Here is a 12853-nt window from a genome sequence, read left to right as displayed (position 1 = left end):
GCCACTCATTTCCGCATCGGGAAGGTATGGTCACGTGATGGGTGTAGACGCAGTATAGCAGTCAGGCACCACACTTACTCTGCATCATCACCTCCTACTACTTGAGAAAGGGGGATGGAAGGACACTCCATCCCCCAGAAAGCATTTCCAATGCTCCGACCGAATAGGTTGGTACTAAGTATCAGGACCTCCAGGAGATGCCTGAGCTCTCCTTTTACCGCAGTGATTATTTACTATGAAGGCAGAAGAGCTTCACTCTTGAGATTAGATTGCTCCTCAACCCATCTGACCCGGATGTTGTCATTGTTCAAAATCAAGCATGACAACCACATTAGCCGTACCCGTCGTGCAACAAAGCAATGTTCCCTGCCAAAGCCATACGGCAACAAGACAAAGGCTGATTTGGAGTCCCGACAAGGAAATTGCCGATATAAATTGGCTCTGCAAACACGAAAAGCTCCTATAAAAGCGACCAAGAACAAGACATCCTCCGTACTACCTATAGGCAATCAGTCAGCCCTGGGAACTATAAAAGCACCATGACAACCCCCTACAAGAGTATTGTTTTTATGATCGACCCAATACCCTCTATTCCATCCCACACCATCTTCAGCACTGGTTGACCGGTTCTTATCCCAAGTACGACATCATAACACCGACAACATGTCTGATCTCCATCTGAAGGAATACTGCGGTCTCCTCAAGAAGTCCGGGATGGCAGTGACACCGGAACACCGTGCAGTTGTGCGATTGCAGTATCCTCCCCACCTAATCGAGCAGGCTTACAAGGAGCTCCCAGATGTGAACGGGATGCCCGTCCAATCTTGGGAGATTTGCCTTCTCCGAAAGGCTCTGCGGACCTTGGCTCTAAGGATCGTAACTGGCTCGTTTAAGGATGATCCTCCCAGGCGAGCCTTCCTTGCGGTGTTTTTAACATTTGAACCTGCGTCTGGTTCCGCTAACGACGAGTACCTGGATCTGATGTGGGATATTTCCAAACTTCTGGCGGACTTGGAGCGTGGTATAGAGATGATCTTCCCCGTTGAGACTCAGAAGTGCACGGAGGTCTTTGTTGACTACCCTCCCTGTGTCTATGAGCCCACCTGGTATGCTGGTCTCGGCCTTGCTCCTTGGAATTAGGCGCGCTAGTGCCCCAGGTACTTACTACCTGCACTAGTGTGGAGTGTAGTTCGGTCTCCTTCTGCGGCCGTTGGTGGCGTTGGATGCGCCAGACGTAGTGAGTCGTCTCGACTTCTATTTCTTGAATAGGCAGGCTTAATTGCCTTTACTTTCATAATGAGACCATGTTGAATGAAGTTCTTATATCGCATTTGTAAATCATTCGTAATATCAAGGCGTAGAACAAAAGACTAATCAATGACGAAGTGTCTGATCTGTCGCCAAAGACATGTAGTAACCCATTCCGAACCTTCTCAATGGGTCGTTCTATATTCAAGTTAACCAAGAGCCTGCTACCGTCAGCCCTTCTTCGGAGACCAGGGCAAGGAGTTCCCCTTTTACCTCAGTAGCCTTCCATCGCCACTGACCGATTCTTTCACTTTGACAGACCACGTCATGACTCTGCATCTGTCCAAGCTATCTCATTATAATTGAGACTCTAAGCAAAGTGCAGTAGACGCTGCCCACTCCCTACATCTCCACCAGCTCTAGCAATAATATCACAGCCTGTCGCTTCTAAGTCCTGCTAAATCACAACTTTGACCCGACATAACTATGTCCGAAGGGGTCATAAGAGCCAGCATAGAGCATGACATGACCATATGTCTCATGTCTCCAATAACTGCCTCCTACCACATTAAAGCCACACATGTAGAGTAAACAAAGTACTGACCAGTAACACAGCCACTTGCTGAAGCTCACTCCTGGACGTTGGCTTTCCATAGAGAACACCAACCCCTCAGCCTGCTTGATACCATCCACAGCATGCAGCCATTCCATCTAGTGTCCTAGGTATATCGGTGTAGGTTTAAGCTTTGTCTCACGCGGATTGAAATCATCATCAACTGTGCCAATGCACAGGAGTACATCTTGACACAGAACATGAGGGAACTGCATGTTAAGCAGAAATTAGTTAGTCGCTAGTTGCCTGGTCTGATTCTTTGAGAGGGAAATCTGTGAGAAAGAGGAATGAGCTCACCAAGGCAAAAAGGCACCAAGGCATAACGTAATAAGGCACCAAGGCACCACTGTCTAATCCACGTGACCGCGGCGGAAGTCGGGACTCTCTCTCCAAGTCTCTCGCTCAACGACGCAAGAAGCGATTCCGTCCAACTCGACGAAACAGCGATTGCCCACGATCAGTTCTCTCGGCGGTCCTCGCGGTGTCCCCCTGACTTCACACGCTCTCCGCTCCGGCCCACGCATCCCACAGCCTCGTCCCCCGTCACGGGCTCGATCCGACAACCGCACAGCACATCATGGGCGCCGGCAGCTCCAAGCCCGCGGCTTCGGGCAACTCTGAGCACCTTTTCTCTGGGTAGGTGGACTACTTTGGAGGGGTGTTGGTGTATGAGGTCTGGGATGGGATGAGATGGGGGAGAGGGAGGGAGAATGTTGCGGTGGTTGCTACTAGATTTGTCCATGGAGATGAATTGGTCGACGACCCTGCCCTGCATACAGACTTCTCCGTCCGGGAAGGAAGATGGATTGATTCTCTTCTTCACTGGGGAGATACTACCTACCTACCTATCTTCCTCCCTGTCTACCTGTTCAGTCTCTACACAAACCCACACCTCACACTTCCATCCATCCATCCATCCACCCACCCATGTATAAAAAGCTAACACCCTCCAGCTCCGCCCCCGTCCAATTCTCCTCCAACCTCGTCGACTCCCTCAACTCCAACACCGAGGTACGTCCACCACCACCACCACCACTCCCCCTCAACCCAACCAAACCCCCCACCCTCTAACCACCCCCTTCAAAAAAAAAAAACAGACCGACTCCTCCCGCGCCCGCAGCCTCGAACTCCAAATCCAAGAGCGGGTCGCCCAAGAACTCGAGCGCATTCGCGCCCGCGAACAGCAAACCCTCGCGGAGATCGAAAAGCGCATCGCGTCGTCCAAGCCCTCCGCTCCCGCACCTGCCAGTGGCGTGTCCTACCCGGCGGGGTCGCTGAACCTGGACGCACCGCGGATCCCGTTCGCGGGGCGCGAGTCGTACGTTGCGCCTGCTCCTGCGGCGGTGGAGGCGGTGCCGGTCAACCGGGAGCTGTCGCGCGAGTCGGTGAACAGTGAGATCGAGGAGTTGAGGGCTAAGCTCGACGGACGGAAGAAGCTGATGGAGCTGGATCCGGGCCTGGAGAAGGCGAGGATGGATGTGGTGGGTTGTTTGCGGTTGAATGATCGGAGGCCTTTGGATTGTTGGAAGGAGGTCGAGGATTTCAAGAGGGAGGTCGCACGCCTGGAGGAGGGGTTTGTTGATCGTATTGTTGGGTAGATTAGTACGTACCTAAGGTACTTACTTACCTCCCTACCTACCTACTTACCTATGAATATGGTATGGTAGATTTGGTTTTGGAGGGGTAGACTAGGACTGGGGTGGTGGGCAGCCTGCCTGATTGACGTCTGGTGTTGTGTCTGGTCTGCCTGCCTGCCATCTGTCTATGAATAAAGGGAGTGGGTGTGGGTGTGGGTGTGGGTATGTTTCTCATGCCTGGATTTTTTTTATGTCATGGCCCAAGGGGCTTGTCGTGCATGCATGCTGTCGTGTATATGTATACCTAGCTAGGTGATAAAGTTACTGGATCATTGTTATGTAGTAGTTGATCTTCTGTATTATACATACTATGTATGGGTTTGGAGTGTAATTTTAGATTCAGCCTTCATCTTTTATCATCATCCTGTTTTTTTAAGATACATCCATCTAAAAGAAACCCCCAGGCCATTAATCCAGCTCCAGCCAGCTATCTAACCCAGGCCAATATCCCAAGGAACATACACAATACACAACCCCTAGTACCAGGATCTACGAATCCAACAACAAGAAGACAAGGAATAAAAGACAGGGTATCGTCTAAACGTCTAAATAAAGCCATCCATCCATCCATCCATCCATCCACACATACAAATACAAACACAAAGCAAACCACACACAAGACGAGAGAGACATCAGACCAGTTCCCAGAACCCCAATCTGCCCACCGTCTCGCCCGCACCCCTAATAATACACACATTCTTCCCTCCACCGGCAGCAGCAGTCTTCCCCTTCCCCTTACCCATTCCCACAACCTTCGACACCTGAATCGACCCGATCCCCGTCCCCCTGCCTTCCGAAAGGTTATAATTTCCCGTCGTGACAAAACCAATAAGATCAGCCTCGCTCGGCAGAGGAAGGTGATCCTGGCGGGCATCTGCATCAGCAGGGGGAGTGATCAGCGAGGCGGCGAGACGTTGTCGCGCGTCTTCCGCTGTAACTGCCGGTGTTTGCGGTTTCTGGGAGGAAGGGGGTGGAGTGGGAGTGGTGGATTTGAGGGAGAGCCATTTCTGACGAAGTTCGGGGTCGGTGGTGGGGAGACGGTAGATGCGGGCACGGGGAGTCGGGGTGCCTCGGTTGTGGAGGGAGAGTTTGACTGTTGCGAGGGATGCAGGGTTGATTGGGGTGGTCGGGGGGTTGTTGAGGGCGCGGGCGGCTTGGAGGGAGGGGAGTTGGTGGATGTTTAGCGGTGGTTGTTGGGTATCAGAGCTATCGTCACCGTTGCCATCCTTGGGTTTGGCGTCTTCGGACTGCTGGGCCTTGGAGTTGGCATCGCTTTTCTCAGCCGGGCCCTGGATGAGTCTCTCCCAATCACACGCCCAGCCTCGTCCGATCTCGCCCTTCTGGCCGTTCCGCAAATCAATGCTGTCGAACTCGACCCTGCGGCCCTTGGGACGCCTCTCCCATTCCTGTTTCGCCTGCTCCCTCTCACGCAGACCCCATTCCCAGCCGGCGCGCGTGCCAGGAAAATCACCCGGGAACCAAGGCTCCCCTGCCTCGAAGGCAAGTTGCTGCTGCTCCTTCAAGCCGCCGAATCGTGGGTTTCCGCCGCTCGACAGTGGGTAGTACATCAGCGAGTACCAGAAGGGGAGGAGACACTTCCACGGGAGGAGAACCGTCCAGCTCCCGGGGGCGTTGTTGCCGTTGGTGGCCTTGATGCTGGACCGGCATGCCAGCACCATGACTGGGATCTGCGGGTCCGTGTCTTTCGCCGGAGGGGGGATTCCGGGGCCAGCTTCGGTGCGGCGTCGGTTGATGGCTTTCTGGCTGGGCAGCTGGCGCGCAGCAGCCAGCCGTGCGCGGCGGTCGAAGAGAGCAGACGCCGTCTGGGTGGTGTCGGGAGCCCAGGCTGAAAGCAAGATAGCCAAATCTTGCATCTGGGTCTCCGAGGTGGGCGGCTTCAGCGTCGTAGGCGGGAACTGGAGACGAGGGTCGGAGACAGAGAAAGCGAGGATCGCGTTCTGCGGCAGAGACGACGCATTCGAGACCCCCAGCAGAGATTTCCAGGTCGCTTCGGGACTGTTCGCCGCGAATGCGCTCCCATCCGCAGCCGTCACGGGCTTCAAAGCCGAGATCAACGCCTCCGTCGACCCTGGCCCAGTCATCTCAATGCTTCCAATCTCGAACCGCAGATCCTCAACCATCACAGGCGGGTTCTGCCTCTTCGCAGCCCCCAGCAATTCATTCCACACCTGCAGGAATGCAGACGGATGCACCCGAACCAAGACCTTCCTCTTCCCCTTCTTCCCCGCCGTAGCATCCGCATCCCCCATCTCGACATCCCCATCCTTCGCTTCCGCACACCACACCAACATCACCGGCGCAATCGGCCTCCTCCCCCCTCACCCTCACCCTCACCCTCACCCCCAGAAACCCAAACCCTCAACCCCCTCTTCCCCCCCCTCCACTTCCTCCCCTTAACCCCCCACGCCTCCTCCCCCACCACGCCAACCGCCCTCAAAACCCCTCCAACCCCTCGACCCCTCCCTCCAGCCCCACAGTAGCCATATAACTAGCATCCCACGCAACCGCCCCCCTGGTGCCCCTCGCCCGATGCGTCGGCCGATAACTCTTCTCGGTAGGCGTAATCGGGAGCGCAAACCTCCACACCGGATCCCTAGAAGTCGCCATCCTGGCGCGCTTCGCATGAAACATATGCGTCGGCAACCACGTCTTACAGCGCTGACGTTTCCTAAACTTCGAGTCGGGCGGTGGTGGGCGAGAGAGCCGATTCTTCTTGATCTTGGGCACGCGCGGCGCGATCTCGAACGCGTGGCTGCCGGAGGCTTCGAGCGTCTGGCGGGATTGTTTGTCCTGCGCGGCTTTTGCGGCGGCGCGCTTGGCTTTGGATTTCGAGTTGAGGTTTTGTAGTCGGCGGGCGGTTTCGAGGCGGATGCGCATGCGTTCGGTGGGTTTGCGGGTGCGCGCTGTTACCGTGGGGGTGTTGTCTTCGAGCATCTGTAGTCATGGCCGGCCAGCCAGCCAGGGTGGTTAGCTATTCATATCCATATAAATGTACACACATCCACATTCACGTCCAAATCCACAAACCCATCCCATCCCCTCCCCTCCCCTCCCTCCACAAAACCCCCAACAAAAAAGAAAGAAAGAAAGAAAAAAAACCATACCTCCCTCCTCGCCCTCCCCCTCAACCGTCTCGGCACCCTCTTAACATTATGACTGGCGGTCCTGCGCCTCAACGACCTCGGCACCTTCTGGAACGCGCGACTCGTCAACGCCAACTTCGACCGCTGCATGCCCGACTCCAGGGACCGGATCTCGAATTCGCGCGCCGCGACATACGCCGCGACGTCGAGTTCGCCGGACGCGGAGAGCGCCGCATCGGCGGCTTGTACGGCGAGGGAGCGGGCATCGAACGTTTTGGCGCGCTTGCGGGCGGCGCCGGTGATCGTGTTGCTGTTGTTGCCGGGTTTGCGTTTGGAGGAGGGGTTGAGGGCCATTGTGGCCGTGGATATATACAAAAAGAGAATGATAGGATAGAAGAGAAGAGAGTAGTTGGTTCAAGGGGTGGGGTGGGGGGGGGAGTGTGAAAATGGAGCTGTGTAAGGCAGTAAGTAGTACTGCGGAGGTCGGCTGGAATGGAATAATTTTCCCGGCCGACAGCCACCGACGCACAAACAGCCACGCGCCAATGACGGCGGTCCGCGGCGCATCTCCCACCAACTATGAACTAAATCTAAGTAAACGCTTGGATTCTTTCTGTCGATCGCTGAGCCCGGGGTAGCCTGGCTAGCTGGTCCGACCGGATTTAAGGTTATTGGACTGGGGTCCAGCTACGATGCTACAGGTTCAGAATGATCTGACATCATACAATGCACGGAGAAACGGCTTTCGTAGCTTCGTAATGCGTTCATTCTTTTATCTAGCGGGAAGTCTAGTTCTAATAGTTGCCCTCGCAGGTCATTACCCCACCGTGAGAATGTCAACGCCTTCTATCAGGCCCATGCCGCATCAAGCGGGGCATTTACAGCTGCTTGAGGATAGCCTCGGCGCTGGAGAACTACGGGACTGTCAGTATCTGTTCCACCCATCATATCTAGTACGGTGAAGCTTACCTCGAGGTGGTTCTTAGCGGGCTCACGCTTGGCGTAGGTGACCTTGCCGTGGTCGAGGATGATGGCGTAGCGGGCAGTGCGGCCCTCCTCGTCAGCCCAGCCGATGCTCTTGGAGAACTTGGCATCGGGGTCGGACAGGAAGAGCTGCCGGCAGTTAGCCTCCAATTCCATTGGTAGACGGGGTAATAAAAGGTCTACATACGATGTCGTCGTTCTTGACGTTGTTGGCCTTGCCCCAGGCGCTCATGACGTAGGCATCGTTGTAGGCGAGGACGGCGACAACGTCGACACCCTTGGCACGGAGCTCGGGGAGCTTCTCCTGGTACTCGGGGACGTGGCGAGCGGAGCAGACGGGGGTGAAGGCACCGGGGAGGGCGAAGAGGACGACCTTCTTGTCGGCCCACTCCTTGGAGGCCTTGTAGTTGATGGGGATACCGCAAGAGGTGATCTCGCCCTGCTCCTCAGTCCAGGGGATGTAGCTGTGGCGAGGCACGGGTTAGTCTGTGTACAATGGACAGTGGACGATGTACAAGAGGGAACCGCAAGGTGTTGTGGCGAGGCAATCGACGCGAATGGCGGCCGGCGAGGGGAGGCGAGGGGCAGAGAAGAACTCACGAGAAGACCACGTCAGCGGGGAAGCTGTCACCGGCGTTGATTCCAGACATTGTGATGTGAGTTTTGGGGGGGGTAGTAGTAGTGAGTACTAGAGTGGGGGAGAGAATTGGTAGAAGTAAGTGGTTGGTAGATGGTAGATGGTAGATTGGGAGAAGAGGAGAGGGAGGGAGGGATGGGTTATATAGGAAGGGAAGGGCGAGGAAAGCGTCAGGGCGGGAAAGCGCAAAGGGCAGAACGGTCAGGAACGGCAACAGCGAATAACGCGGCGACGGCCCGCCCATGGCGCCGTGAGGTGATCCGAAGCAGAAGGATACCGAAACCTGTCGATTGGTACGGGGGATTATCAAGAAGACCGCCCGAGACTGAGGCGCCCCGCCATCCCCCCACCTGCTCTATCTAGACCGGTTCCCTTGACAAATCGTGCCGATTTCATGGCCGTTGCTCCAGGAACATTCCTCCGGTCTTCCAAATTATAGATAGATAGATAGATAGATAGCCAGGACCGATCTGACAAAGACGGAGAGGCCGTCTGCTATGATGCTATCTGCTGTCTCGCCATGTCGGATGCCATTGATCCAGGAAGGGATCGGTCAACCCCTCCAGACCAATGATGATGACCCATCCATTGCCCACTCTCTCTGATAATAATCCCAGGCCGAAAAGCACCATCCTCGACACCTCAGGAACCAAAATTCCGTCCGCCCAACCCCATTGGTGCAGGAGTCCAAATCACGAGAAAAAACCCCCACCCCGACCCATATCCTACCAATCACCGTTCCTCCCCGCCAAGCCACTACGTAACCAAGCTCCAAGGGGACCTTGAGGCCTGAGGCTGGAGGCGGGCTTGGGTACAGAGTATCTAGTAGTCCCGAGAATTATCCTCCACAAGGTTTGGAGGACGTGGTTCCACCATTGAAAGGAGCATCCAGCTACCTCATGTAGGGTCCTGACCACGGGTACTCCGTACGAACAATGGGATTATTGATCCCACAGAGCCAACCAACCTTGTTTGCCACGGCACCGATCTGCCGGCTGATGTCGGATCCCAGCAACACACGGAGGTCGGGTATCCGAGAATCTGATAAGATTGGCTAGCCAACCAGCTAACTGGCCACAAACCATATCGGCCTCCTCCGACTCCGGATGAGGGCTCCGGATCAAGCTCAGGGGTCGGTCATGATTGTTATCAAGAAAGGGGCGGCCAGAAACTAGATGGGTTCTATGATGAGTAACGCAAACGCCTCGTTGACTACACAGCTACCTATGTACAAAGTCCTTCCCCGCCATTTGTACGGATTACCTAAGGTCGGCGAGTCTGGGGCAACACAATTGGGCACTGGGCATGAAGTGTATTCCCCACCGCGATTATACATCATCCGGGTTCTAGAAACCGTGACGGTGCCGCGTCCAGGGTCGCCCCTGAGATGGTCGGGGTTGTGCTCTACGCCCCCAGCAGATTGGGTGTCTCTCCCAGCGAACGCAGCGCAGACATCAACGCCGTATCGTCTGCTGACAGGACCTGCGGTTCCCCGGGTCCTGGAAGGCCAAAGGGCCGTTTGTCTACCTCGCAAGTGGTCCCAGGCTTGGGGAGTTCGCCAGTCTGGAAATACTGACGGACGACTTTAGCCGTACACACGGATGGTCCGCTTACAGAGCAATGCTACCCCGGCTGTTGTTAGCTGCGTTTTACTTCTTTCGGGTAAGATGAAGAGTAACTCACTCCTACAGAGTTCTGGTGTAGCACGACGGAGTCGGAAAATCCATGAGACATCTTATAAGCGCTAGACTCACGTCAGTTTACCTGTTCTAGAAGGACTGAGATCAGGGGGGTCAACTGACTTGTGTAGCGGCGTTACCGGGTCATAGGTATTCCCAATAAGGAGCAGAGGATGTGATGTCTTGCCTGTGAACGGTCCTTTGGGTGATTATACACGTCAGCCCGCCGTCTGGATGTGATATCATACCATTAGCTTACCATCGAAACGCCAGTTAGGCCGTGTCTTCAATCGAATACAGTTCAGGCGAACCTGGGTCCAAGAGTCCCCAATCGTCTTACTTTGCTCCCGAAGCTCAGCCCAATAGCTTCTGAACTCCTCCTTGGTGATGCCATCGATACTGGGGCCGTCCAGACACAGGATGTTCATTCCTGTCTCGTAGTCACTATCGCCAGGAAGTCGGCATTCAGGCGAAGGGTCATTGGTGTCACAGGAAGACGACGGCACAGTCCAACTCCGAGTCTCGTACTTGTAATCAGCAAACGACGATCCATTCCCGTGCTCAAGATCATTCAGCAGTCGGGCCAAGAGTTCAAAGAAGGTCATCGGCTTGTATAGAGTTTGCAAAACCAACACCTTCACATCGCTGTAGGTTATGATGTCGGGGCCTCTACTGCTGGAAGGTGGCACGGCGATCGGGTTCACCGTAATATTCGACAAGAGTTGTTCATACCGAGACTTGAGATCTTCGACATCATCCCCGAGTGCAAATGGACACGATGCAGGCCCAGCTGTGTGACAGTATTCAAAAAAGCTATCGAAGGCAGGGTCCGCATCTACCAGGTTAGTGAGCCAGTCAGCCGCGTAATAATCATCCGCATCAACCACGCCATCAATGACGGCACGATGTATGCGATGAGGCTGCATTGCCGCAAATGTAGCACCCAGAATAGTGCCGTACGAGAAACCCCAGTACTGAAGCTTCTCCTGTCCTCTATCCCAGCGGTTTCTGGTCCTGATCGCCTCGATGTCCTGTTTTGATCCAGATCGGTCCATGGCCGTCACAAGCTTCTCGGTTTCTCGCTCACGCCACTCACCATGGCGCTCAATGAACGCAACCATATCTGCCACCACCGGAGCGGTGTTCATATGCTGTGCTATCCATTCATGGTCATCCGAAGTCTCAGGGTCTTCTTGGCTACAACTCATGCCAAAAGCCTCGTATCTTGCCCATAGAGTATTGAATGCCCCCTCCGAGCTTCCCAGGATCCCCTCTGCCGCCGACTGCAATAGCCACGCTTTCCTCGCCATAGGGTTCCGAAAGCACGAGAAGTTTGGAGTGGTGTTGTTGATTCCTCTTGGATCGAAGCCAATAACATCGAAATACTTTCCTGTAGTGGAGTCCGCACTTGGCGTTTCTTCGGAATCGACAATGGTTTGGATATCTTTGCCCCCCTTGAGAGCCATGCCCACTCCGGATCCACCGGGGCCACCTAAGGCTACGCTCAGCATTAATTATCCATGAGAATACAGAAACCCATCTTACCTGGATTCAGGAGAACAGGGCCACCATATCGCACATCCGTGATGGGTACTTTGGCAGGTAGCTTGATCACAGCCAAGGCGATCTTCGACCCTTTTCCATCGGTACGGTTCCAGTCCATGGGAAGCTCTAACCGAGCACATTCGTATTCATGGAAGCACGGGTGATAGATCAGTTCCTCGGTAGGGGTAATCTAAAGGGATGTCAGTGGCTGACACTCTAACGAGATCACCAGGATTCCTTCTCACCTGTTCCCATCGAAAGGAGGCATCTTCATCAGAGGGCCCTGAGGGCTGTAGCCCAGAATCCCTGCTCTCAGAGAATGTTTCATACAACTGCCAAATGGCTAGCTTTGCGAGAATAAGCAGGATCACGCATCGGATGAATTTCCCTGTGAAACTCCGCGATGTGGGAGAGACCGTCGGCGGGTCAAGTCGGCGACCGTCTGATTTGGAGTCTGGGTGCATCATAAGAGCACCGTGAGTGGTTCTGGATGCCAGGAATCCAGACTCGAGATGCTATGGGGGATTGGTTACAGACATGAGGACCCGATTAAGTAGAGGTGCTTGTCTGATGTAAGCTGGTGCTGACAGGCACACTGCTAGTTATCTAGTACACTGCAGTCAGCAAGGCTGGGTCGCTCCTTCCATCGGAGCTCCATCGGCGCAGCATCGCGTCCTTTCCTAATCCGGAAGCTGGGCTTATCTCCGCCGGTAAGGCAGCAAGGCGTCATTTCCAGCAGCGAAGAGGCATCTACTATATTTACCACACAACCCTTGAGGTATCTTTGTCTATTCATAAAAAAAATTTCAAACCGATATTGAATGACATCTTAAAATATTCCAAATGATTTATGATATATTTGGGTTGTAGAAGATACCCTCTGCTTAATCCTAACAATTGATACCTTGATCGAATTGAACGAGCTATATATATATTTCCTCTTCCACACTACTACTTAGTTACTATCTACCAAACCCCCCCTCTTTCCCTCTCTCTTCCCACATACATGCGCACACTGACTCGAAAACTATGGAATAATATCATTATATTAAAAACTTCTATCTGCTTGAAATAATACTTCTGCTCTTTCATGATCCTATCCGTTTGGCAGACACTGTGAACATTCCCTCTGGACCCTAAGCAGAGGGTATCTCCCCAATCCTGGCAAGGCCTCGGCCAGGCCCTTGCTTTGCTGTCCCGTTTCCCTGTCGAATATTCCACGCCATACCCAAGAAAGCACCCCGACAGCCAATATGCCGAAGCTTCCCCACCGGACGTGCATCGCCCATGACGCAGAGATACCGTTGGTGGCATCAAACCTACCACACTTATTGTTCGTATCGCAGACAGCCATCCGACGCCATCCAACACCCTTATCGGTAACCCCGCCACGGTAGTATAGCACT

At 54.2% G+C, this 12853-nt stretch overlaps 6 protein-coding genes across 6 annotated transcripts; 2 read left to right on the top strand and 4 right to left on the bottom strand.

Annotated features, from left to right (window-relative positions):
* Nucleotides 1-558: 558 nt before the first annotated feature.
* Nucleotides 559-1279, top strand: BO70DRAFT_379304 (uncharacterized protein; the record flags this gene model as incomplete). Its single annotated transcript, XM_025545332.1, has 2 exons — nt 559-1106; nt 1270-1279. The coding sequence occupies exons 1-2, from the start codon at nt 664-666 to the stop codon at nt 1277-1279; spliced, it is 453 nt and encodes a 150-aa protein (XP_025399952.1). The 5' UTR covers nt 559-663.
* Nucleotides 1280-1423: 144 nt separating this feature from the next.
* On the bottom strand, nt 1424-2136 carry BO70DRAFT_361625 (uncharacterized protein). The gene has a single exon (XM_025543085.1). It carries the CDS (start codon nt 1957-1959, stop codon nt 1711-1713), a length of 249 nt encoding a protein of 82 aa, XP_025399951.1. The 5' UTR covers nt 1960-2136; the 3' UTR covers nt 1424-1710.
* A 237-nt stretch (nt 2137-2373) lies between these two features.
* Nucleotides 2374-3752, top strand: BO70DRAFT_361624 (Mic19 family protein). The gene is made up of 2 exons (XM_025543084.1): nt 2374-2872; nt 2959-3752. The coding sequence occupies exons 1-2, from the start codon at nt 2789-2791 to the stop codon at nt 3457-3459; spliced, it is 585 nt and encodes a 194-aa protein (XP_025399950.1). The 5' UTR covers nt 2374-2788; the 3' UTR covers nt 3460-3752.
* A 244-nt stretch (nt 3753-3996) lies between these two features.
* Nucleotides 3997-7021, bottom strand: BO70DRAFT_386909 (ribonuclease P/MRP protein subunit POP1). Its single transcript, XM_025545860.1, has 3 exons — nt 6624-7021; nt 5960-6453; nt 3997-5826 (listed from the first exon to the last, which is right to left on the bottom strand). Exons 1-3 carry the CDS (start codon nt 6954-6956, stop codon nt 4131-4133), a joined length of 2523 nt encoding a protein of 840 aa, XP_025399949.1. The 5' UTR covers nt 6957-7021; the 3' UTR covers nt 3997-4130.
* Nucleotides 7022-7480: 459 nt separating this feature from the next.
* On the bottom strand, nt 7481-8259 carry BO70DRAFT_335577 (peroxiredoxin family protein; the record flags this gene model as incomplete). Its single annotated transcript, XM_025541066.1, has 4 exons — nt 8187-8259; nt 7774-8050; nt 7572-7715; nt 7481-7516 (listed from the first exon to the last, which is right to left on the bottom strand). The coding sequence occupies exons 1-4, from the start codon at nt 8234-8236 to the stop codon at nt 7481-7483; spliced, it is 507 nt and encodes a 168-aa protein (XP_025399948.1). The 5' UTR covers nt 8237-8259.
* A 1368-nt stretch (nt 8260-9627) lies between these two features.
* On the bottom strand, nt 9628-11911 carry BO70DRAFT_370735 (alpha/beta hydrolase; the record flags this gene model as incomplete). Its single annotated transcript, XM_025544759.1, has 6 exons — nt 9628-9846; nt 9907-9967; nt 10026-10101; nt 10162-11394; nt 11448-11637; nt 11693-11911. The coding sequence occupies 6 exons, from the start codon at nt 11909-11911 to the stop codon at nt 9628-9630; spliced, it is 1998 nt and encodes a 665-aa protein (XP_025399947.1).
* Nucleotides 11912-12853: the final 942 nt, after the last annotated feature.

Source organism: Aspergillus heteromorphus (assembly GCF_003184545.1).
Source record: "Aspergillus heteromorphus CBS 117.55 chromosome Unknown BO70scaffold_10, whole genome shotgun sequence".
NCBI lineage: Eukaryota > Fungi > Ascomycota > Eurotiomycetes > Eurotiales > Aspergillaceae > Aspergillus > Aspergillus heteromorphus.
The sequence above is the reverse complement of the archived record's forward strand: the minus strand, read 5'-3'. Positions and strand labels throughout refer to the sequence as shown.